General features: G+C 36.6%; 1 protein-coding gene and 1 long non-coding RNA gene across 4 annotated transcripts in view; one reads left to right on the top strand and one right to left on the bottom strand.

Annotated features, from left to right (window-relative positions):
* The window catches only part of prkcba (protein kinase C, beta a), an 80,038-nt gene that overhangs the window by 20,117 nt on the left and 35,488 nt on the right, over window positions 1-24,433 (bottom strand). For both annotated transcript variants that reach the window (XM_087234868.1, NM_201029.1), the window contains 11 exon segments: window positions 18,627-18,783; window positions 18,419-18,553; window positions 16,348-16,444; window positions 15,268-15,414; window positions 6,427-6,600; window positions 6,253-6,344; window positions 5,404-5,466; window positions 3,549-3,687; window positions 1,573-1,653; window positions 899-1,006; window positions 687-827 (listed from right to left, as the gene is read on the bottom strand). In XM_087234868.1, coding sequence (XP_087090994.1) covers window positions 687-827; window positions 899-1,006; window positions 1,573-1,653; window positions 3,549-3,687; window positions 5,404-5,466; window positions 6,253-6,344; window positions 6,427-6,600; window positions 15,268-15,414; window positions 16,348-16,444; window positions 18,419-18,553; window positions 18,627-18,783 — 1,334 coding nt within the window.
* On the top strand, window positions 9,271-12,777 carry LOC137489970 (uncharacterized). 2 transcript variants are annotated; one of them, XR_015476229.2, is made up of 6 exons: window positions 9,271-9,333; window positions 9,627-9,692; window positions 9,880-10,068; window positions 10,328-10,485; window positions 10,998-11,093; window positions 11,830-12,777. It is a non-coding gene; the product is annotated as an uncharacterized LOC137489970 (long non-coding RNA). The 2 variants fall into 2 exon arrangements; XR_015476228.2 differs by lacking the exon at window positions 9,627-9,692.

The raw sequence follows: 24,433 nt of genomic DNA, 5'->3' as shown, positions 1-24,433 counted from the left end.
TCAGACCTGGCAACGTTTCTCCAATCTTCTATTGTCCAATTTTGGTGAGCCTGTGTGAATTGTAGCCTCAGTTTCCTGTTCTTAGCTGACAGGAGTGGCACCAGGTGTGGTCATCTGCTGCTGTAGCCAATCTACCTCAAGGTTGTCTTGTTGTGCGTTCAGAGTTCTCTTCCTCATACCTTGGGTTGTAACGAGTGGTTATTTGAGTTACTGTCGCCTTTCTATCAGCTCCAAACAGTCTGCCCATTCTCCTCTGACCTCTGGCATCAGTAATGCATTTGCACCCACAGAACTGCTGCTCACTGGATATTTTCTCATTTTCAGACCATTCTCTCTGAATCCCAGTAGATCTGCAGTTTCTGAAATACTCAGACCAGCCCCTCTGCCACCAACAACCATGCCACATTCAAAGTCACTTAAATAATCTTTCTTCTGATGCACAGTTTAAACTGCAGCAGGTCGTCTTGACCATGTTTACATGCCTAAATACATCGAGTTGCTACCATGTGATTGGCTAATTAGATATTTGCGTCAACTAGCAGTTGGACAGATGTACCTAATAAAGTGGCCGGTAAGTGTATATACTAGAGAAAGTGCAAAAACAACACCACTGCGCTTTTATTGATGTGTGTGGTGCAGTAACCAGATAAACACTTACACACACACGTAGCTGCATTTTTACTTACAGATTTGGGTTTGTATGGAGGTTGAACTTCCTTGTTTTGCAGTCTTTCCCAGTCCACGAAACGGAAGAAAGCATGCTCTTTAATGTCCCGTTCGCCCTCCAGTCCACAGCCCAGACGTTTACCGGGATGCTTGGTCATCAGCTGCAAACACAAAAGCTCTATTAGTGTGTGCGAGAGTAGACAAGAGTGTATGAAGCTTGTGCAACTCGTACCCCCTTGCATATGGCGACTGCTTCTTTGGACATGGATTTGGGGTAAGACACGTGATGCTCCATGATGGACTGGAACAGCTCATCTTCATCCTCACCATCAAAAGGAGGCTAAAGAGGAAAACAAAATATTAGAATTTTCTTGATACCATGGCAGAAATGAGCTTTCACAGATCACAAACTTTTGTTCATTCATTTTCCCTCAGCTTAGTCCATTTATTTATTAGAGGTCGCCCCAGCGGAATGAATCGCCAACTATTCCAGTATATGTTTTACACAGCGGATCTACAGTATTTGAGTTTGCATGTTCCCCCCGTATTAGCGTGGGTTTCCTCCGGGTGATCCGGTTTCCCCCACAGTCCAAAGACATGCGCTATAGGTGTATTGAAGAAACGGAATTGGCCGTAGTGTATGTGTGTGAATGAGTGTGTATGGGTGTTTCCCAAAACTGGGTTGCAGCTGGAAGGGCATCCCCTGCATAAAACATATGCTGGAATAATTGGCGGTTCATTTCGCTGTGGTGACCTCAGAAATAGAGACTAAGCGGAAGGAAAAGGAATGAATGAATGAAATGAGATTCCATAGAAAACAAGCAGACTTCTCAGGAAGAAAACCCCTCAATGAGATTAACTACCAAAATGTTTTTGTACTGTGGTACAAATTTACATCCAGTTTACCTGTCCTGCCAGCATTTCATACAGGAGAACTCCATAAGCCCACCAATCCACAGACTTTCCATACGGCTGATATGCAATGATCTGCAGGACAGAAGAGCATACTTAATATCTCATGGACAATAAGATAGACTCACTTTAATATCCATTACAGCAGTGTTTCTCAACCACGTTCCTGGAGAACCACCTGCTCTGCATATTTTCAATGTCTCTCCTTAACCAAACACACCTGATTCAGATCATCAGCTCATTAGCAGAGACTGAAAGGCCTGTAATGGGTGTGACAGACAAAGGAGACACCCAAAACATGCAGTATTGGTGGTCCTCCAAGAACATGGTTGAGAAACACTGCACACTCATCTCAAACAAATTACAAAGTTACCAAAAAGTGGATTTATTTCAGTAGTTCAATTAAAAAAGTGAAACTCTTACATCATATTCACCTTATTCTCCATGTACAAGCGGGCGCAGCCATTTGAATATTTTTGGCTTGAGACTTCCGGGCTGCGTCCGAAACTGCCTACTACTCAGTAGGTACTGCATTTGAATTTAAACGTACTACTCGGTTGTTAAAAAAGTACGTTCTATACAGTATGAATGTAAGAAGTATGAATGGAATTCAGATGTACTACATCCGCCATTTTGTCATGGTCACATGACCTACCTACGTCAGTTACGTCGCTTCACTACCATTCATGAATTCTCTCGAGGGACATCATGGGATAGCACAGTGTGCATGGGATGCCCACTTCAGAATCTCCACGGAAGTAGTACGTCATCTGGGTACTTCTCGCATACTGATTTTTGAATTCTATGAATTCGAATGTACTACTCGGCTCACATACTGATTTTAGCGTACTGTATAGTATGGAAGTATGCGGTTTCGGACGCAGCCCTGGTCTCACTTCCATTCATTTTTAGAAGTTAAAAACGAATTATTTTGCTGCTTGATGTTGCAAACTAATATTGAATTATTATATTATTCTACTTTGTCTGTATAAGCATGCAAATACTTGTTTGTAGAATAAGTAGTTTGACCGTTTTCTGCCGTTTATTATTCCTAGTCATTTCTCCCATAGACAACTGAATCGGATGTCCTAAAACAATCGCAAAAACAAGCACTCTTCCGCATTGAAGAGTAAGGTCAATACATTTTCATTACACACAGACCAATATATATCAAGCGTTTATTTCTTTTAATTTGGATGATTATGGCTTACAGCTAATGAAAACCCCAAATTCAGTATCTCAAATTTTAATATTACTCACGACCAATGAAAAGACAAGGATTTTTTAATTTTAACAGAAAACCTAGGGATTACTGAGAAGTACGAACCTGTTAAGCACTCGATACTTGACCAGAGATATGAACATATGATGGGTTTTCATGTTATATAAGGACATCATGATTTTTATCCCTATTAACTCATGAAACCTAGGCGCTTTCATCATAAGGATTTTTGTTATGCGATATATTGTCACAGAAATTGTTGCAATAAGCAATATCACTATCATTTTATGCCACTAATTATATTATGATTTTATAACAGCATAATAATGCAAATAGCCATGAACACGGATCATTCTTAGCAATAACATTATTTATATTCTATAATTTGATGTTAAAAACGTAAATGTCGTAACTATATAGACTATTTAGTGTTCTATTAGGGAAATGTTCAATTATAAACTTTGACAAGTTGAAATAGAATGTAAATGTCACTGTAAAATGACTTTAAATAACAAAAAATATTGAGGTCATCTCCGAGTATTGCACGATAAGTCGATATATTGATTATTATGACAAACCTAATGAAACATTCTGCAGTTTTACATCTTCAAAATACTTCATTCATGTATCTGAGGTGTTTTCAGGATGGGAACTAAAACAATGTACCCCAAAGGTAAAAAAATAAATAAAAATCCTGGTACTAATAATAAATAATCAACGTAATGAAAACCAAATACAACACACACACCTCTGGGGCGATGTAATCTGGAGTGCCACAGAAGGTTTTTGTTGTGTCTTTATCAAACATGTTCTCTTTGCACATGCCAAAATCTGCAATCTTAATGTGGCCTTCAGAGTCCAACATCACATTATCCAGCTTCAGATCTCTACACAGAACCAGAAAACAAAGAACAGCTCAAACACACAGTAAATATATGCTCTCAAATGCATTATTTAAAATCATATACTAATCATATAAAGGCTTAGGTTTCATTTTGAGTTTCATTATTTAGGTAGTATTCATAAATATAAAAAAATAAAGTATATATACAGTTGAAGTCAGAAATTTTTTCCCCAATTTCTGTTTAACGAAGAGCAAATTTTTTCAACACATTTCTAAACATAATAATTTATTAACTCATCTCTAATAACTGATTTATTTTATCTTTGCCATAACGACAGTAAATAATATTTGACTAGATATTTTTCAAGACACTTCTATACAGCTTAAAGTGACATGAAAGGCTTAACTGGGTTAATTAGGTTAACTAGGCAGGTTTGGGTAATTAGGCAAGTTATTGTATAACCATGGTTTATTCTGTAGACCAGGTGTTCCCAAAATTTCAGCCCGTGACCCCCAAAATGACAATGCCAGTGACTCCTGACCCCATTATCCTCTGAGGTGGTTATAAATACAGAAACCTTGCATGCAATTGTGCACACACTCCATTCATTCATTCATTTTCTTGTCGGCTTAGTCCCTTTATTAATCCAGGATCGCCACAGCCGAATGAACCGCCAACTTATCCAGCAAGTTTTTTACACAGCGGACGCCCTTCCAGCCACAACCCATCTCTGGGAAACATCGACACACACATTCACACACTCATACACTAAAGACAATTTAGCCTACCCAATTCACCTGTACCTGTCTTTGGACTGTGGGGGAAACCGGAGCACCTGGAGGAAACCCACGCGAAAGCAGGGAGAACATGCAAACTCCACACAGAAACAACAACTGAGCCGAGGTTCGAACCAGCGACCCAGCGACCTTCTTGCTGTGAGGCAACAGCACTACCTACTGCGCCACTGCCTCGCCCGCACACACTCCAATAGACCCAAGTCTATTCTTCGTTTAATTTTTTTTATGTATGTCAGTGCTGTAAATAGCCCAGAAAGTTTAACCTGGTGCCATAAAATCTATCTGCTGCAAACTCACGCTATTGCTGTGTCTATAATATTATGTAATTACCCCAGGGGTCGCAAACCAATAGAAATAGTAACTATAAGCTACTATAGTAACTATATAGTATGAAACTATAAACAACATTTTTTTCCTTTAGTAGGTTATGGATATAAAAAAAAGTAATTCTAATGGTTTATTAAAAATAAATAATTTTTTTGGAAATCACCAGGCGACCCCCCCTCTACATTGTCCTGCGACCCCCCCAGGGGATCCCGACCCCCACTTTGAGAGCCACTGCTGTAGACTATCGAAGAAAAAAATGCTTAAAGGGGCTAATAATTTTGTCCTTAAAATGGTTTTTAAAAAATGAATAACTGCTTTTATTCTAGCTGAAATAAAAAAGACTTTCTATAGATGAAAAAATATTATCAATTTCCTTGCTCTGTTAAAAATCATGTAGGAAATATTAAGAAAAAAAATTTTAAGAGTGGCTAATAGTTCTGACTTCAACTGTATATATACACAAAAATATCTAGCATCTAGCACAAAACATGCACCCCAGTGGAATGCTGACAAAACTGCTTGTATAATAAAACTGCACATAATTTAAACTCAATATTAAATCCTCTAATTGATGAATTGATGTTATGTCTCAATGAGAAGTCATAATAAGGGAAGTCAGAAATAAACTATTCACCTGTAAATAATGCCCTTAGAATGAAGAAAGAACAGGCCAATGGCAATCTCTCCAGCATAGAACCTGATGGTGAACAACAACAACAAAATTACATTTTATATCAGTTAAATTACTGACTTGCATAAATAAAGCTAAGATTATGGTGTCTGCATCAAATTACATCAACAAAAGTGTATTTACATACACAAATACTGTAGCATATTTAATACAATTTTCAGGATTCATCTTTTGAATAAACTTTATGAAAATTAGGCATCAAAATATGGGTGCAATATAGATTTATTGTGATTTTTCAGGTTTTTCATTTTTAATAAATATGCAAAAATTTTAAAAAGTCTATTTTCACATTGTCATTATGGGGTACTGTGTGTAGAGTGTGGAGCAAATAAATGAATTTAATCTATTTTGGAATAAGGCTGTGACAAAAAAAATGTGGAAAAAGTTAAGCGCTATAAATACTTTCCGGATGCACTGTACATTGTATACTGATTTTTCTTTTATGCCAAAAACATTATATTAAGTAAAAATAATATAAAAACTCAATTTTGATTATTAATATGCACTTCTGAGAACATTTTTTACAATTTCAGATTCCAGATTTTCAAACATTTTTGTCTTAACCAATATTCTCCCAAATATTATCCAATTAGAACCAAGAGTACATCAAAGGAAAGCTTATTTATTCAGTTTCCAGATAATGCAGCTATTTTAATTTCCAAAAATGAAGACTCATGACTGATTTTGAGCTCCAGGTTCACAAATAATTATAACAAATACGATTTAAATCCTCTTATGTCTTTAACCGTGTCATCATATAGGCATTTGATGTGTTTGGGAGTGAATACACACACAGCGAGGGGCTCCTTAAACTTTCCCGTTTGTTGTATCTGAAACATCAGGTCTCCACCGCTGATATACTCCATCACGAAGTAAAGACGGTCCTGTAATCAAAAACACCATCCTGTGGGGTTATTTTGATGTGATTTCCATGTGCATGTGAAGCAGATTTGTGCGATGTTGTACCATCGTCTGAAAGCAGGAGTGGAGATGCGTGAGGAACGGTGGTTTTCCAGACAAAGCCAGAACTCTCTTCTCCACCATGGTGCACTCCACATCATCATCCTGAATCACCACGTCCTTCTTCAAGATCTTCACTGCGTACAGCTCGTCTGAACCTTTACGCTCCGCAAGCATCACCTGAAGAAAGAAAACAGCAATACAGGCATTCAAGCTAGGATTCATTACTGAAGTCTGAATATTGATTTTAAAAATATTCATTCATTCCTTTTCCTTTGGCTTGGTCCCTGATTTATCAGGGGTCACCATAGCAGAATGAACCGCCAACTAGTGTTGACACAATAGCGGAATTTGGCACTAATCAGTACCGAAATTTTTAAAAATGTCCCTTTTCCTGGTAACATTTGAGCACTGTTGAGCAACTGATGAAATGCCTCTGATTTGCCACTGTGTTTATGCGCTCAACAGAAATGATTGTGTTTGGCCATGAAGGTCATCAGTTCACCAAACTTACCGCTGTTTACTGAGTGTGAACACAGATACAGGGACACTGCACGGTTTTAAATCCGCAAAGATCAGCAGGTCTGTCTATGATCTGACTTACGAGCTATCCGCTAGAGCTGAAAATCTTTGCCTGAACCCAACGAGACCTGACAAGTTTGGGCTTAATTTTTATAATGTTAGACTGGGCTTGGCTTGCACAATAAATGTCATGTGATGCATTTCGATTAGCACGAGAAAGTAATCAAATCTTTTTTCTTTTGTCTTTTTTCACCAAAGAAGATTTTGATTGGTCAGTTTGAATGTCTCAGTATTTCGGCTTTGATCACATGGTCAAGAAAGAGACAAAATAGGTGGTAAACACTGCACTGCTTCTTTTCTGCCACTGGTCTGCCTTTTCCCCCTGGTCTGCTTCTCTGGTGCTCTGCTCCTCTCCTCATCTGGAGACTATCTTGCTCTCTTTATCTCTCCTTCTACCTCTGGTAACTTTAATTTTACATTTAAGCTGGGTACAATTGTTATCAAATGTTTTTATCATTTCATATTTTATCATTTTATACAGTTATTTTGTATGTAATTCAGTTGTAACCATAGAGAATTATTACCATCATTTCATTTTTAAGTATTTGTGAATTACTTTTGATTCAGCATCAACTCTTAATTGCTCCATATTGCAATACAATACAATCACATAATATCAACGCTCTCCCACATTTGTAGCTACACTGTAAAAACGCCAACTTTCAAAAAGTCCTCTGAACAAAGATTAATAAGTTAACTGAATTTAAATATTTTCATTTGAAATGCTGACAAATAATAGTTAGTTTGTTCAACAAATATGGTGCTTCAATGTGAAAAACTTAAAATATTTCGTTGAACTAATACAAAATTCTTAGTTTTGCGTTGATGCGTGCCCTTCTTGTTGGCGCATGCGCCTTAAAAGCTTCTGGCGCATGCGCAATTTACTTCCATAGCTCACTGCAGGGGGTACCTGTCACGTGCGCGCGACAAAACGAACCATCTTTCTTTCTGCGGAGCTACGTGTCAATCGTTTTCATAATCGATTGTATATAATTGTATACATGTTTTTGTGCGATGTGCTACCCATCTGACTGCCCGATCTATTTTACCAGTTTAATGATGTGAGAGACCGTGATAGAGCGGTTAAGAGTAGTGGTGGGCAAAGCGAGGCTTCGTGAAACACTGAAACAGTCGAAGCAAATGTGTCGAAGCTTCGAAACGTTTCGAAACCTCACTCTACAGTGACATTTAGTGGTCATTTTTTATATATATTGCACTGAAACAGCTTCAGCAAAGAACGATTGAACAAATTGAGGGATTAAACCCCACTTTGTGAAAGTGGAATCCTTCAAGTAACATAGTACAGTGGTTAAGGTGTCAGACATCCATGCAGGAGTAGTAGGTTTCGAAGCCAATCAGTAGCAGTTGTTTTAAAATGCTTTAATACCAGTTGGTAATGCTTTGCTCTTGTATCGTTTTGTTTCAACATTGGTCTGATATCCGAATAAACAATTTGTGAATAAATATGTCTTGTTTCTGTCTTAAAACAGGGTTGTTGCTAGATCAAAAACGGTGGCCTGAAGTTATCAAGAATTATTTATATTATTCATTAAATTTCCCATTTATTGTATTTTATTACTGTCTACCCAAACCCTAAACCCAACCATACTGTAAAAATATTTATTAATGTTTTACAGTGTTACAAAAATGATGCTAAATTGATGGCGTAACCAGGGCCGTGCAGAGACCATCTAAAGTGCACGGGGGGGGGGGGGGGGGGGGCGGGGGGGGTTGGTTGTTGTTGCGCGCGTTCTGAAGAGCGATGTTGTCGCGCGCCTACTGAAGGGCGGGACCGAGGGTGTGCCGCGTCGCGGGGGCACTTTTGATCATTTTGGAAGGGCACTTTCTATCCAAGACTAAAAAGGGCATGTGCACTGCACAGGTTGAGCCCTATGTGTGCACGTGCCTGGGCGTAACTGTAGCTGTATCCTATTTAGGCTACACAAAACAGAAACATGATTAAAATACATAAAACCATGATTTCGAAGTCGGGATTCGAACCCAAAACATCATGCTAAGCATAGAATCAATAAGCAAACCCACCGTGCTCTAAGCCATTAGAGACAGAGATAATTTGGAGACCTTGGCAGTCAAATTAGGATTCACCAGGTCTCGAAACGTTTCTAAGCTGATCGATGCTTTGAATCGCTTTAGTCACGTGACTAGGTGTTTCGAAACACTTTAGTCACGTGACTTGGGTGCTTCGGATCATGCTTCGGTGCAGTGATTCGAAACACTTGCGCTTCGGGATCTCGACACTGTCAAAACATCAGTTTCACGTCAGCCATCCCTAGTTAAGAGCAGGCCAACGACGTTTCTGCTAAATCATAGGTATGTATGTCTTTTTTGTTGTCATCTAACGTTATATTATTTGATATGTTGGCTTTGATGTGCGCGTGTATCCTAATACGGAACTATTTGTTATAATTTAGCCGTGAGTTACTTGTTTCGTGCACTTGGTTTTGGCTATTTACATCAATAAAAGTTTAGAGTGAATGTATTTGAAACAAATAGCGATTTCAATCGAGTCATTTGCTTTAATAACTCACGATTAATACAATGAGTATCATATAACATACCAGATCAGGTATCCAAGTCAAATATAACATGTCCTGTTTATCTAGATTGCTGTCAGCATTGCGCACATCATAACCTTTTTTCCCTTCGAACCAGAGCCAGTGGAACAAACGGTGACGTGTTTAACTGTGTAATTTGTGTGAAAATCGTGTGATTTTCATGTAATTCATTGCTTGATTTGTTAGCTCGACTAAATGTCTATCATATTCAGACCAACTTGCTTTAACAGTCAGCTAGCTTTTATTTACATAAAAAATATAAAGGGCTAAATATATATTTTTCTTTCTTTTTGCTCAAAAGGACTGAAATATTGACAATGACATAATTCAATGCAAGATTTCCTTGAGGAGGTGAGACTTGTTATCATCAGTGAAATTTGACGGTCATTCACCAGCAGATGCAAGAAACCTTTTCTCTTTGCCCAAAAGAAGTTGTTGAGATTTAGCCAGGAAGAAATTAGAGAGAGATAACCTGGACTTTAAGGAAGAGGTAAGTCACTATATTGCAATTGCTTTGGTTTCATTCAAGGTAGTAATGATAATGCTAAAAATAACAAACAACATTATTATTATAGGTAATTCAAAATACATCTGTATTCAGCATTTGAACATTTAAATATTTACATTTACATATATATATATATATATATATATATATATATATATATATATATATATATATATATATATATATATATATATATATTATGTGTAAAAATTAATATGTATGTTTTTTTTGTATATTGTAGATCTGCACAGAGTTTTCTCAGATCTGTAATGTAGATCTCCTGAGACAGTTAATCGAGTGACTTGATAAATATACAGCACCTCTCCTGAAACTCTACAGAAAAGAAGGGATTCAATGGGTCCAGAGATGGATACAACTTTAAACAAGATGGATGAGCAGGTACTCATTAAGATTTTTTTTTTCTTATACACCCGTCTGATGTTTTTAACATGTGCAACATATTTTGTCCTGTCAAGAATTTCATGCTCAGGTAATACAGTCTAATAAAACGTAATTGCAACAATTTAATTGTCCAGCCCTTTTGCATTAATTTTAATTGTGTCAAGTTGTGTTTTGATTGTGAGATGGAAGTAAGATAAATAACAGATGTTTCACTTGTTTTGAGTGACCATTTCAAATTAATACATTCAAAGAGGAAAATAGAAAATAATAGCTGTAGTTTTTAACTCAAAGTAATTGTCACATGAAACTAAACATTTTTCTAAATTTGCCAACACAACCATTATCAAATTCCATTGTATGGAAACCACAAAATTCTTTTTTAAAAATAAAGCCATGTGTTTTTTCAACAGCATGAATAAAATACTATGCTCATTTAAATGTACTAAGTACATTTTTACTTACAAAACAATAAGATTGTAAAACACCCTTTGTAAATGACTTTCCTTTAGGTCACTGATATTGTCACCGATCGAGAAAGAGCAGCTCTTGAGGGATTGCCAATTTTTCTTCGTAAAAATTCTGCTTGCTTTCTCAAGATATGTCTGGTAAGTTACCCATTTTCATACCCTATTCTACATTTATTAGTCTGCTTGGTAACACTTTTAATAGCTGCACGCTATAAATAATTTATTTAGTATTAGCGAATAGTTAATTTATTTTCTGTTAAGCATAACTCTACATGAAGTGCTCAATGATTGTATTTTTTTTAACTTTAATGATTCATTTGTATTACTAATTTAAGTATTGCATTATTTACAAACCAGTTATTTAAGAATAGTTGGTGTTTTTAAGATCATTCAGAATGCTTAAGTACACGATTAATAAACTATTCAAATTAACATTTAAATATCCTAATATTAAGGTATGTAATAATAGTTACTTTGTATGTTAGTATATGCTTTATGAGCTTAACTTCATCCAGTTGTGACCTAATCTAAAGTGAGGACTATTTATGCTTTATAAATCCCTTATGAATGACAATTAAAGGCTCAGTTATATTCTAAACAGGACAATAAACAACTTTCACAATTGAAACTGTATCAAATAAAAGTAAATCTTTGCAATTTTATGTAAAATAAAAGTTTAAAAAATTGCTAAATATTAAAAAGTTGTCAATATATTGTTCAATTATTATATATTATAGACTATTCAAAGTGTTACTGTTTGTATGTACGAAAGTATTACATGTTTTTATTTTCTTTGCATAATAGTTATAACATTAATAAGTAGTAATTAATATTACACATCAATTAATTTTCCCATTACTTAATCTCCTATAAGGACACGGACCCTGAAGACCACAGCACCAGAGATTAAAGGATTGGAATCTTCACTGTGGTGGAAGATGATAATGGCACTTCTGCATCCCTGCAATATGTGATGAACCTCGCTAAAATCTTGGAGGAGGCCATAGTACTTCAGGATATCACACATCTGCCTGCAGCCTTCGCTTACTTGTTCAGCCTCTTGTATAGACTGAATATGGAACACCCAAAAGAACTCAAATATACTTTTTAAGTGATTCAGCATGTTTTATGGAGGTTGGTGGCACATGATCTGCGAGAGTTCAGTTCATTCATTCATTCATTTTCTTTTCGGCTTAGTCCCTTTATTAATCTGGGGTCGCCACAGCGCAATGAACTTGTTTTACGCAGCGTATGCCCTTCCGGCTGCAACCCATCTCTGGAAAACATCCATACACACTCATTCACACATACACTACGGACAATTTTAGCCTACCCAATTCACCTGTGCCACACGTCTTTGGACTGTGGGGGAAACCGGAGAACCCAAAGGAAACCCACGTGAACGCAGGGAGAACATTCAAACTCCACACAGTAACGGCAACTGACCCGTGACCACTTCCTAATGTGCCACTGTTTCAATGTTTTGAGGTCTGTTTTTGGACTTTATGTACTTTGTTGACAAAAGTGCAGTACACTTTAAAGACTGTATGAATGGAGTGGCTTTTAGGGTTTACTCTGATTAGATGATTGCATATTCACCTGGTTTGAGTGTTTAGACACACTAATAGCTTGGTTTTAGTAAGGTTGCCAGTTATTTTATGTTGAGGCAGTGTACAATCTTTTCAAATCTGGAAACATTCAGTACTAGTTGTGTACAAACTAGCCCAATGCTGAACACGGCTAATGTCAAATGCTGATTTTGTATGCAAATGTTTTGGATTGTGATTTGAACACAGTTAAAAATAAAAAAAAGTGAATTGACTATTCTTGTGTATTTAATTTGAATCCTAAAAATTAATAGTAAATGCATAATGAATCAGTTTGTTTTATTTTGTTCAGTAAACTAAAAAAATCTTGTTGGGTAAACATAATCATTTTTGTTCAGTAAACAAAAGATCTTGTTGAATAAACGTGAAAATTTTTGTTCAGCAAACAAAAATATCTTGTTGGGTGAACATGATATTTTTTGTTCAGCAAACAAAAATATCCTGTTGGTTGAACATGATATTTTTTGTTCAGCAAACAAAAATATCTTGTTGGTTGAACATGATATTTTTTGTTCAGCAAACAAAAATGTCTTGTTGGGTTAACATGATATTTTTTGTTCAGCAAACAAAAATGTCTTGTTGAATGAACATGATATTTTTTGTTCAGCAAACAAAAATATCCTGTTGGTTGAACATGATATTTTTTGTTCAGCAAACAAAAATATCTTGTTGGGTGAACATGATACTTTTTGTTCAGAGAACTAAAGAATTCAACAAAATATTTTGAGTTCACTGGTCTTCAAACCCTGTTTGTTGAGTTAACTCAAAAAGCTATGTGTGATAGGTTGCCTAATTATTTTAAGTTTACTCAACTTTTTTTTTTTACAGTGTAATAATATTGTCCTTATTTTCAGTTTTGGTAGATTGCAGAGGAATGGTTTGACTAGAATGTACAGTTTTTTACCATCATGCTGATCACTTTTTAGTCACTCAGCAGAACTACAGTTCCTTGTTACAAATCCATCCCTGCAAAGGTAAAACAAATGATGACGGAGAAGTCAAAAAGAGCGAATTTTGACTGCAGTCAGGCCAGCCTCCAGTTCAAAAAGAACGGTCATTTTAGCCACCAAGGGATTTCGACGGTCAGTCATGCACTGCCTATTATGGTAGAGCGCTAAACAGCAATGTACAGCAAGCTGACAGGGAAGATGACGAGGTCACTCGCTACATTGAAACTGCTGCCATGGAAAATGAAATGAGTGTTCTTGGCTGGTAGAAGACGAACAAACAAATCTAGCCAAAACTTGCAAAATTAGCCAGATCAGAACTATGCATCTCGGCCTGTAGTAGCAGCTGGGAAAGGGTGTTTAGAGCTGCTGGACGCACCATCAGTGAGCGCTGGACTGCACTAAAGCCATTTACAGTGAATTCAATAATGTTCATCCACAAAAACCTGTAGCCTAATCTTGGTGAGTAAATTAACTTATAAATAAATATTAATTAAACCATAAATGCATAATGTATACAGTGTACACACTGTTACAGAGTTACAGAGGACTTATTTTATTTCTTTGTTCCAACTTCCAAGTGCTCGATAGCCTTAGTTTGTTATGAATAAATTATGTTAAAACGTATAAACGACTCATTATTGAAAAAAAGGCAAAAGAGCTGTGTGCATGTGCAAATTTGAATAATGTCGGGCTGTAAATTTTTATTTCAGTATATGTGATAAGTTTTTGTGGTCTATTTTAATGCTTTTGTTTTTGTTTGTGAGGCACTTTGAGTTGCATGTATGTTGGAAAAGTGCTATACAAATAAAGTTTATTATTATTATTATTATAAAAAGCTGTCAATCAAAATGTACCTATCGGACTCGGGCCTTACTTTTATGGCTCGATTACAGCTCTACTATCCGACTGATCTTCGCAGCTTTAAAACACGCCAGTGTCCCTGTATCTGTGTTCACACTCAGAAAACAGCAGTGAGTTCAGTCAACTGATGATCTTCACACCCAATCATAGTCATTTCTGTTGAGCATGTAAACACAATGGCAAATCAGCGCTGTTTAAGAACGAGCTCAACAGCGCTCAAATGTCAGCAGAAAATGGACGCTTTTAAAATTTCAGACTCACATGAGTCCCAGCCAGAGTCCAGACCTGAACCCTATTGAACATCTCTAGACAGAAATGGCTGTGCACTGACTGACGCTCCCCATCCATCCCCATCCATCCACCCAGCTTCAAAGTAGTTGTATAAAATTTGATTAAAAAAGGACTTGATGATGATGATTTTCTAAAAAGATTTATTCAAGTATTTACTGATAAATAAGTGTATTACTATGAGATAAAATAGTATTGTGAAAGAAGACAACAATTTTCTTACTATAGTAAATAATATAATTAAATGCTAAACATAGAGTACTGATTTAAGCTGGGAGACAGTCAAAATAAGCTTTTTGGAAACATCTTCGTAATATTTTGAATGCTATGCAATGTCAACATTAAGACAAATAAAATGGTAAAATTTAAAAATTCAGTGAAACAAATTACAATTAATAATCACATTTTTCCATTTTAACATATTCAGTGTCACATGATCCTGCAGAAATCGTTCTATTGAGTTGATTAAAAAGATTTTTAGCCTTTACTGAGTTTAAAAACAGTTGAAACATAAATGTTATGCAACACATTTGACAAATTTTGTGAAATTAAGTATTCATTTCTTTTTAAAAATAAGCTTCAGCCACGAGAATGCTTTCTTAATACCTTGCCAAAGCTGCCTTTGCCGAGCACCATGATGAAGTTGAAGTCTGCGAGCTTCATGCGGTCTTGGTTGCCATTGGCATCATATTTGGAGAGGTCATTTTTTGAAGCGCCATCTGTATTATTAGTGCCCGGGCCAATCTTGGCTCTCTGTAGAGTTAAAAAAAAAACATGTCAGAATATTGTCAGAAAAGCTAAAAAATAAATACATATATAGAAATGCATTTAGAAATGCATTTATTTTATGCTAAGTATACATAAACATGTCTTTGTACTAAATAAAAGTACACAATAATTGTACTTATGTCATGCTTTCTTTAAATGCGAAGTAACTTTAAAATTAGTGCAGATTTTATACATACAGTTAAAGGAAGTATACATTAAACTGAATAACAGTACAGAATTCTTTAAGCAATCATATAAACTAAAATCTAGTTTCTACTTTCAACTTGAAAACTATATTAAAAAATCTAGGGTGTGTTCATAGAATAATCTGAGTAATATTTAAAAAAAATTTATACTCGCATAGTTATTATATAAAATTCTAAAATTATTGGTAAAAACAAAAAACAATTGGGTGTTTTAACCGGTCGAGAACTTCAATTTGAAATCAATCTGAAATAACATCTAAGCTTCAGATTTCTGACCATTTTAAATGTAGTTTTTCACCACCTTTTGGCCCAATCCCAATTCTACCCTCAATACTCCCAAAATCGTTCAGCATAAATCAGGGGTGGGCAAACTCGGTCCTGGAGGGCTGGTGTCTTGCACAGTTTACCTCCAACTCTAATCAAACACACCTGCTCAAAGATTTCTAGTGATCTTGAAGACACTGTTTGGCATGTTCAGGTGTTTTTGATTAGAGCTGGAGCTAAACTATGCAGGACACCGGCCCTCCAGAACCGATTTTGCCCACCCTTGGCAAAAATTCTCAGATTTTTGTACAAAATTGTCAGCAGAATTAGCAAAAAATGTCAGCAGATTCTGACTGGCCATAGTTACCGCTTACAATTTTTCATATTGTGCATCTAAATATAATGAGGTGCATAGAAATACACTGCACTGATGTATTCAATTTTTCACCTCAAATCTCTTACTCAGCTCCTTGTTGCCCTCCTCTTCATCTACATAAACAGGAACGTTGAAAAAGACCCCTTCCTCACAAGCGAGAATCTTAAACCTGCAATACAAACAGATTAAGATGACAGACTCAAACTGAGCTTATACAATATTGCTGTTTGATTGTTTCTGATCGTCCATTTGCAAAACAAATAGATGAAGAGTCATAACTATTGTCATCACCAACTATTACTAACAACCAAATAGTTGTTTTCCACTAACAACAACAAAAAGGTCTTGTCACATATCCAAGTTTTAGGAACATAGTAATAAGACGCCCAGAGTTCATCAAGACCCTTTGGATTAATCTTCAATGCCTCCTCCTTCATCTTACCCCAGACATGCTCAATAATGTTTGGTTCTGGAGACTGGGCTGGCCAATCCTGGAGCACCTTGACCTTCTTTGCTTTCTGGGAGTTTGATGTGGAGGCTGAAGTATGAGAACTCTGCAGATTTCTTGCACGCCCCCATACTGAATGCAACCCCAAACCATGAATTTTCCTTCACCAAACTTGACTGATCACTGAGAGAATCTTGGGTCCATGTGGGTTCCAATAGGTCTTCTGCAGTATTTTTTATGATTGGGATGCAGTTCAACAGATGATTCAGAAAAATCTTGCCACTTTTCCAAATGATCAACTAGAAGTAGGGCTGGGCAATACTGCAAAATTTGGTATTGATCCAATACCAAGTGAATACAGGGGTAGTATCGCCAATACTGATACATAAAAGTAACAAGTTCAACTATGACCAAGTAATCGTTGTTTTTTTTTTTGTTTTTTTTTTTTTTGTGATTAACTAATACTGAATGTCCTATATAACTTAAATATTAATTTCACCAGTGTAGCTAGCAACTTAGATATTCATTGCCTCTCTGAAAAGACTCAACCAGTGACCTCTGTCTCAGGGCTGGCACTGCTGGTGGTCTGTCTGGAGGATTTGCCTCCTCTTCTCTCCTGTTTTGCAGCTCGGCGTTGTCTTTTTCGTCTTGTTTTATGTGTTTGTGTAGATTTGTGGTGCCACGGTATCGAATAGACTTTCTACAAACATAACAGTTTCAATATTTTAATTTACTGCATTAAAATAACTGTAAACAGCACTTCTCTTTTTCTGTCGTCTCAGAACAGCCAAAAGTGCTTGGCCTTTGGCGCTGCTGAGTCACAAGACAAAAGGACAACTAATAACAGCAGAGCAAGTAGGAGCAACGATGCATACGACATATAAAAGGAGCACAGGGTATTTAGAGACATGTTCGCTCTTTTATAAAACTGGAGCAATGTGCTTTAGCGTAAATTAGATATTTAAATATTCAAATAAAATTTAAATATTTAGAATTTAAATAAAAGTATCGATCTCGGAAGGCTACTATCGATCCGATATCAATACCAATGTTGGTATAGATCCGCCCACCCCTAACTAGAAGTCAAGCTATTATTTGTTGCTCTTACAACTGGGATGGATGACAAGACATTTGTCAGGTAGTGTATAAATTTACACATATGCAATATATATTTTGAAATCTTGGTCACTTTAATATATATTTTTATTATAATAATGTTAATCTGTTAATTTGAACATACACCTATAATATTTTAATATTTCGAATCAAATGTGCAGCACACATGACATACAAGTTCATATTTGAATTTTACATGTATAAAATGAATATCATTTACATATCTTTGCATGTATCAGGGTGGCGCATGATCCAGAATTTAAACCTGGGACTAAAGGCCGTAGATTTAAACAATAGGTTTTTCTCTTCATCTTGTACATATTTTTGCATAAGAATTGCAGAATGGAAAGCTTACAAACTTTAAAAGATTAGTCTGATCTTATAAACCAAGATCTATTTAGATATTTACAGTTGAACGGTTGACTGTTTTAATCATGCCATGGTGAAAAGTCATCTTCATATCTTCGCATGTATCAGCTGTATATGTGGGGAAGCCCAAATTGAGTCGATGTTGGCTATGAGCAAGAAACTCAACTTTTACACTAAGCTTCATGTGTGGGTGGTGGTATCTGTGCTTACCATCCGTCCACACTTTGGTTCATCAGCTCAGAGATGCCAAAAGACATGGAGCCCATGTAGTCATTCCTGGTGCCCCGATCCCAATCCCACACCTCCACATACAGGCGCCTGTCTTTATCCGTGTCTTTGAGGGCACTGAGGTCACAGGATGATGTCAGTCTACATCCAAATCCATCACTGTACATACTTTCACTTATTTCTCACTTACAAGGTGAAGTCTTCGTTCCAGACCGGATTGAGGCAGCCCTTTATGGTTTTGGTCTTCTGCTTGCTCTCGCTCTTTGGGTCTGGAATTAATTTGAGCTTCACGTATGGATCTGACAAGCCGCTTGGATCCATTGGCACCAAGTTACGAGCCTCCTTGACTGGGGAAAAAAAAAAAGAGAACTCCAAAACTTCAAAACAAATTTTCTGCCAGTGGGGGAAGTGAAATAATCTTGTTTTTACATTGAAATGTAAAAATACAAAACTAAGTTAGAAATGTGTTTTTTTTTTTTTTTTGCATAAACCATATATTTCCATATAAATACAATTCCGTAGCTCCTGGTCAACTGTAATTCAGACTGGACATTGCATATCTTTGCGCTTTGAAATTTGCGGATGCGCACATCGCGATATCAATGCTGAAACAATATAATGTTTAGCCCTACTATATTTTTACACGGTAACACTTTACAATAAGGTTCATTAGTTAATGCATTTACTAACATGAACTAATCATGAACAACACTTGTACAGCATTTATTAATCATAATTGAACATTTACTAATGCATTATAAGCATCCAAGTACATGCTTGTTAAGATTAGTTAATGCACTGTGAGTTAACATGAACTAACAATGAACAACTGCTGCAGTATCTACCATGAATAAAAACTGTAGTAAATGTATTGTTCAATGTTTGGGCACATTAGTAAATGCATTAATTAACATTAACTAATGAACCTTATAGTAAAGTGTTACCGTTTACACACATATGCTAACGTGATAGTAATGGTCACTGCAGTTTAAGTGGATAGTTCAACCAAAATGTACTTATCTTTAACTGGTTGTTCCATGCCAGTTTTGAAAACAAAAAAAGAGACACATTAAAGAATGTTGGAATCGTGTAACCACTGACTTCCATAGCAATACCCTTTTCTACTATTGTAGAAAAAGGTATTACTAAGTCAATTGTTACAGGTTTTCAACATGGTGTAAAATAATGTGTTCAACAGAACAAAAGATACATAAACTCAAACTGGTATGAAACAAGTAAAGGATGATGACAGAATTGTCATTTTTGTATGAACTGTCCATTTAAAAACCTGTAACATTGAGATGGCAATCTATAGGCATATGCAGTTGCCTATAATGAGTCAGAATTATTAGCCCCCTGTATGTTTTCCCCCCAATTTCTGTTTGACGGAGAGAAGATTTTTGCAACGCATTTATTAATATAGTTAGTTTTAATAAGTAATTTCTAATAATTGATTTTTTTAAATCTTTACCATGACTGCATATAATGTTTGACTAGATATTTTTCTAGATAAAGGCTTAACTAGGCTAATTAGCTTAATTGGGAGTTAAGTTAGGCAAATCATTGTATATTGGTGGTTTGTTCTGTAGACAATCAAAAAAATATTGCTTAAGGGGATTGATAATATTGACCTTAAAATGGTTTTACAAAAATTAAAAACTGCTTTTATTCTAGTCAAAATGAAGCAAATAACTTTCTCCAGAAGGAAAAATATTATCAGACATACTGTGAAAAATTCCTTGCTCTGTTAAACATCAATATTAAAGAGAGAGAAATTCACAGGAGAGCTAATAATTTTGATCTCATCTCAACATGTAGTAGATTGGAGTGTTATCGGACAACCTGTTCAGTGTAAAAATATTTGAACCATGTTGCTGGTTTGTCAGTCATGTAATTTGCATTTACCAGGGGATTGTGAAAGTTCATTGTTTGGCCTGGGAGTTATTTTAGGCATGCGCTCTGCAGCTCTCCTTTTCACACTTAAGAATAACCCGCTGCTATAAATGAAGTGTACGAAACTTCAGCTCTCTAAACGCAGCAGTGGAGAGCTGATGGATGGCGAGCGGCTGTGTGGGTGTGAGTGAATGGGATGTGGGGCGATCGTTGGCAGATTGATCTCATGTTTCCAGAGGATGCCGTTTTTCTGCCCAAGGCAAAAAAGAGCTGAGAAAAACACAGACTCGTTTAGAACACTTTGTTGCAGATCTTTTTCTCCCCTTTTTTTACATTGAATAATAGACATTTTATAAAATACCTCACAATTTTAGTACAAATGTAGACTTTTTGTTTTGTTTTGTTTTTTTTGTCAAATTTGCCACATGGTGACCTAGAAATCATTTTAAGCGAAGCCAAAAGCACGCTAACTTCCCCATTATTGCAATGATTCCATTCAATTCATTTGTTCTACTGATTTGCATGCTTGGCTGAAAGTTAAGCTAAAAGGCTGCTCGCTTTTTGCCCTGCTGATTCCACAACAGCACCAACAGGCATAATGAGCATATTTGCTTATAACGTTACATATTCAAAACTAGCACAGCTGTGGGTTTTCCAGTTTCTGAACAAAGCCCTTTCTTAGCGCTCCATCCATAAAATGAGTCAATTATTATCAGATAATTTGTTTTAAAAAGCATCTGACTTGTTTAAAGCACACAAATGAGAAATTGCAATCCAGTGCATTTAGCTATCAATGTATTTCTTTTTTTTAGGTGTGCATCTTCTTTTTTTAATCCATGTCAGAAATACCACTACTTGTTACAGTGCTAGAAACTGAAGTGTTTTTCTCTATTCATTTTCTCACTGTGACTTTAAAAAACATCTTTGTTAAATTGCTTGGGATGTATTTTAACGATCTAGGTGCAAAGTCTAAAGTCAAAAGCACTAAGGCGCATGTCCACTTTTGCTATTTTAAGGACTGAAAAACACGCTCTGCACCCTGGTGCATGGTCTAACAGCGTTGTGCTTATTTTTTATGTGTTATGGGTGTGTTTTGAGCATACCTTGCATTAAACCAATAAGAGTATCATCTCCCATTTCATTTAAGAGTCAGTTGCGTCGTGTCATGGCGCATTTGCTATTTACATGGCGGACTTTGTAAGTGGATAAACTGAACGCTTTACTAGCGAGAAAACAGTTCAACAGAGCATCCGCAGCACGAGGATAAATAATAATAATAATAATAATAATTGCTTACATTTATATACTGTAGCGCTTTTCTGGGCACTCAAAGCGCTTTACACATAGGGGGGAATCTCCTCATCCACCACCAGTGCGCAGCATCCACCTGGATGACGCGACGGCAGCCATTTTGCGCCAGACCACACACCACACGCCAGCTGATTAGTGGAGAGGAGACAGAGTGATGAAGCCAATTATGACATGGGGAGAGTTAGGAGGCCATAATGGACAGTGGCGGCCAGGATGCCGGGGTTAAACCCCTACTCTTTTTGAAGGACATCCTGGGATTTTTAATGACCACAGAGAGTTGGGACCTTGGTTTAACGTCCCATCTGAAAGACGGCGCTCACCGAGCAGTATAGAGTCCCCGTCACTATACTGGGGCATTAGACGCACACAGACCGCAGGTTGGGCGCCCCCTACTGGCCTCACTAACACCCCTTCTGGCAACAACCTAGCTTTCCCATGTGGTCTCTCATCCAGTACTGATCGGGCACAGCCCTGCTTAGCTTTAGTGGGCGAGCATGTGATAGCCTCCTCCATTCTGCCTCTTTAGATTACTTTTAGTCTTTACTCCTTAACAGTGCTGTATGCACTTCATTGTAGACATTCATTAGCCTACACATTTAATTCTATTTGTTAAGCGCAAAGATTAGTTTCAAAACTATTTCTAAATTCAGTTGCATTTCCAGCAAACAAATAAATGAACAATGAAAACGTTCTATCCAAACACACATCCTATTCTTATGCCCCATAAAGTGATGCAAACATCTACAAAACCCGACAGATGAACAAATATAAACTTGTTTTTATTAAAACAAATATAAATGTGCATATAATAAATACTACTATAAATAATAATAACATTATACAAATGCAAATTGTCATGAATAAACTTAAAAAAGCCCCTCGAGATGAAGGTACGGAGGCAGTGGTTTTTATATTCATTTAAAAAATAATAATTTTTGTAACATTCAATCCTTTAATTTTTTTATATGTAAAGATATTTGGATATTGCTGTACATCCTGTGTGTATTCAGCAATGTGTAAACGCTTTATACCTTTGTATATAACTACATTGTTACAGCTAGCTTCTGTGTGTTTTATATTGGTTTACTTATTTAATGTGATTTTATTATATCAGATATTTGTAATTCTTTAAACGATTTCAAGATAGCTTAGGCTATTTTATCGAGATTTGACACTATTGTGTTGAGCCTACAAAAGCGGACACGTAATTTGTAAAGTTTTATGTCTTTCTGTTGAATTCATATTGTGTATGATCTCCATTATAAATAAAAAAGAAATAAGAGGCTCGCGGCTTCAACAGAGCTGTCAAGCAAACGCTCTTTTGCCTGGTCTATCACACGTATCATGCACACACCTTTTAAACTTGACCAAAATTCTTGACAACCTTTACTGGCTGCAGTATCTTTAATATGGTGTAAATATTATTGTGCGTAATTGAAACATCAAGAAGGACGCAGCAAAGAAAAGTAACTTATAAGTTAAAACTTTATTATTTTATGTAACAGCCTTATATTTAAAAGGGAAACATAAGAGCGATCATAGGCAAAAAGACCCCTAGCCTATAAGGTGTTTTATGAAATAGCCTATGTTACGACTGAAGTTTATTTATTTTTTTTATTATTGCGGATTGTACACCTTTTTCTTTTGTCCCGCCTCCTTGCTGTTTTTCTGATGTCTTATAGGCTCCCACGCCGGCGTGATTCCCTGCTCTGATTGGCTGCTGGTCTACGAGGCCTGTATAAAAGGGAGCTTCCGGCAGGAGAGCTCATTTCTGCTGCGTTCGGTGTTTGGAGTGGAGCTCCTGGGTTTCCCTCACCCCTTCGGCCGACGACCAACAATAATCAATTTTGTATTGATGACCATCCTATGCTTGAATATTTATTGAGAGTTTGAGCGAGTAGGGGTGACCTGCCTATTTATTTGATTACTTTTGACTTTGTTTATATTAGGGAGTCAGGTAAGATTCTTGTATGTTTCTTTAAATAGTAATAGGTAATTTAGTGGATTTATTTTATAGATTCTTTTGTTTGTTATTTTGGCCTGTGGTCACCCTGACGAAATGCTCGTTTATATAAACCCTATTTTTCTATAATAAATATCTTCATATATACTCTCAATTGAGTGTGTGAGTTTGGTTGTCGACCGAAGGGAATCTTTTGCTTTAAGTTTTGTTTAGTTTGGGAAATCCACCACCCCAACACATTTGTTTGTTCTTCGTTTATTATGCCCTTTTCGTTTCCCCTAGACTTGGGGCGTAATAGCCTATCTTAAACTGACCAGCTATATTATATAGTTTTCTCTTCCTTATTTATTTATTTGTTTGGTGCATGTACTTGTGGGCGATCGGAAAACTAGTGTAATGACGGCCCTCTTTGGCCCAAGATATTTGGCGGGCCTAAAAAGGCCGACCGCTGACCCCAAGAAAGCCCTGCTTTGACCCGATCAGGCCCCGGATTTGACAGTGGAAACGTGACTGGCCTTGGCTTGCCCTGGCTCACTCGCTTTAGGTGCGATAGTGGAAACGCGGCTAGTAAGTGGCGTCCTTGAGATGAGACGTTAAACCGAGGTCTTGACTCTGTGGTCGTTAAAAATCCCAGGTTTAATCCAGGCATCCTGGCCAAATTTGCCCACTGGCCTCTGTCCATCATAACCATCCCCATATCATAATAGGCTTCATCACATCTTCTCTTCACCAATCAGCTGGTGTGTGGTGTGCGGTCTGGTGCAATATGGCTGCCGTTGTGTCATCCAGGTGGATGCTGCACACGGGTGGTGGATGAGGAGATTCTCCCC

The sequence above is a fragment of the Danio rerio genome, chromosome 1, assembly GCF_052040795.2.
Source record: "Danio rerio strain M-AB ecotype USA chromosome 1, GRCz13ab, whole genome shotgun sequence".
Taxonomy (NCBI): domain Eukaryota; kingdom Metazoa; phylum Chordata; class Actinopteri; order Cypriniformes; family Danionidae; genus Danio; species Danio rerio.
This window is presented reverse-complemented; position numbering and strand designations above follow the sequence as displayed.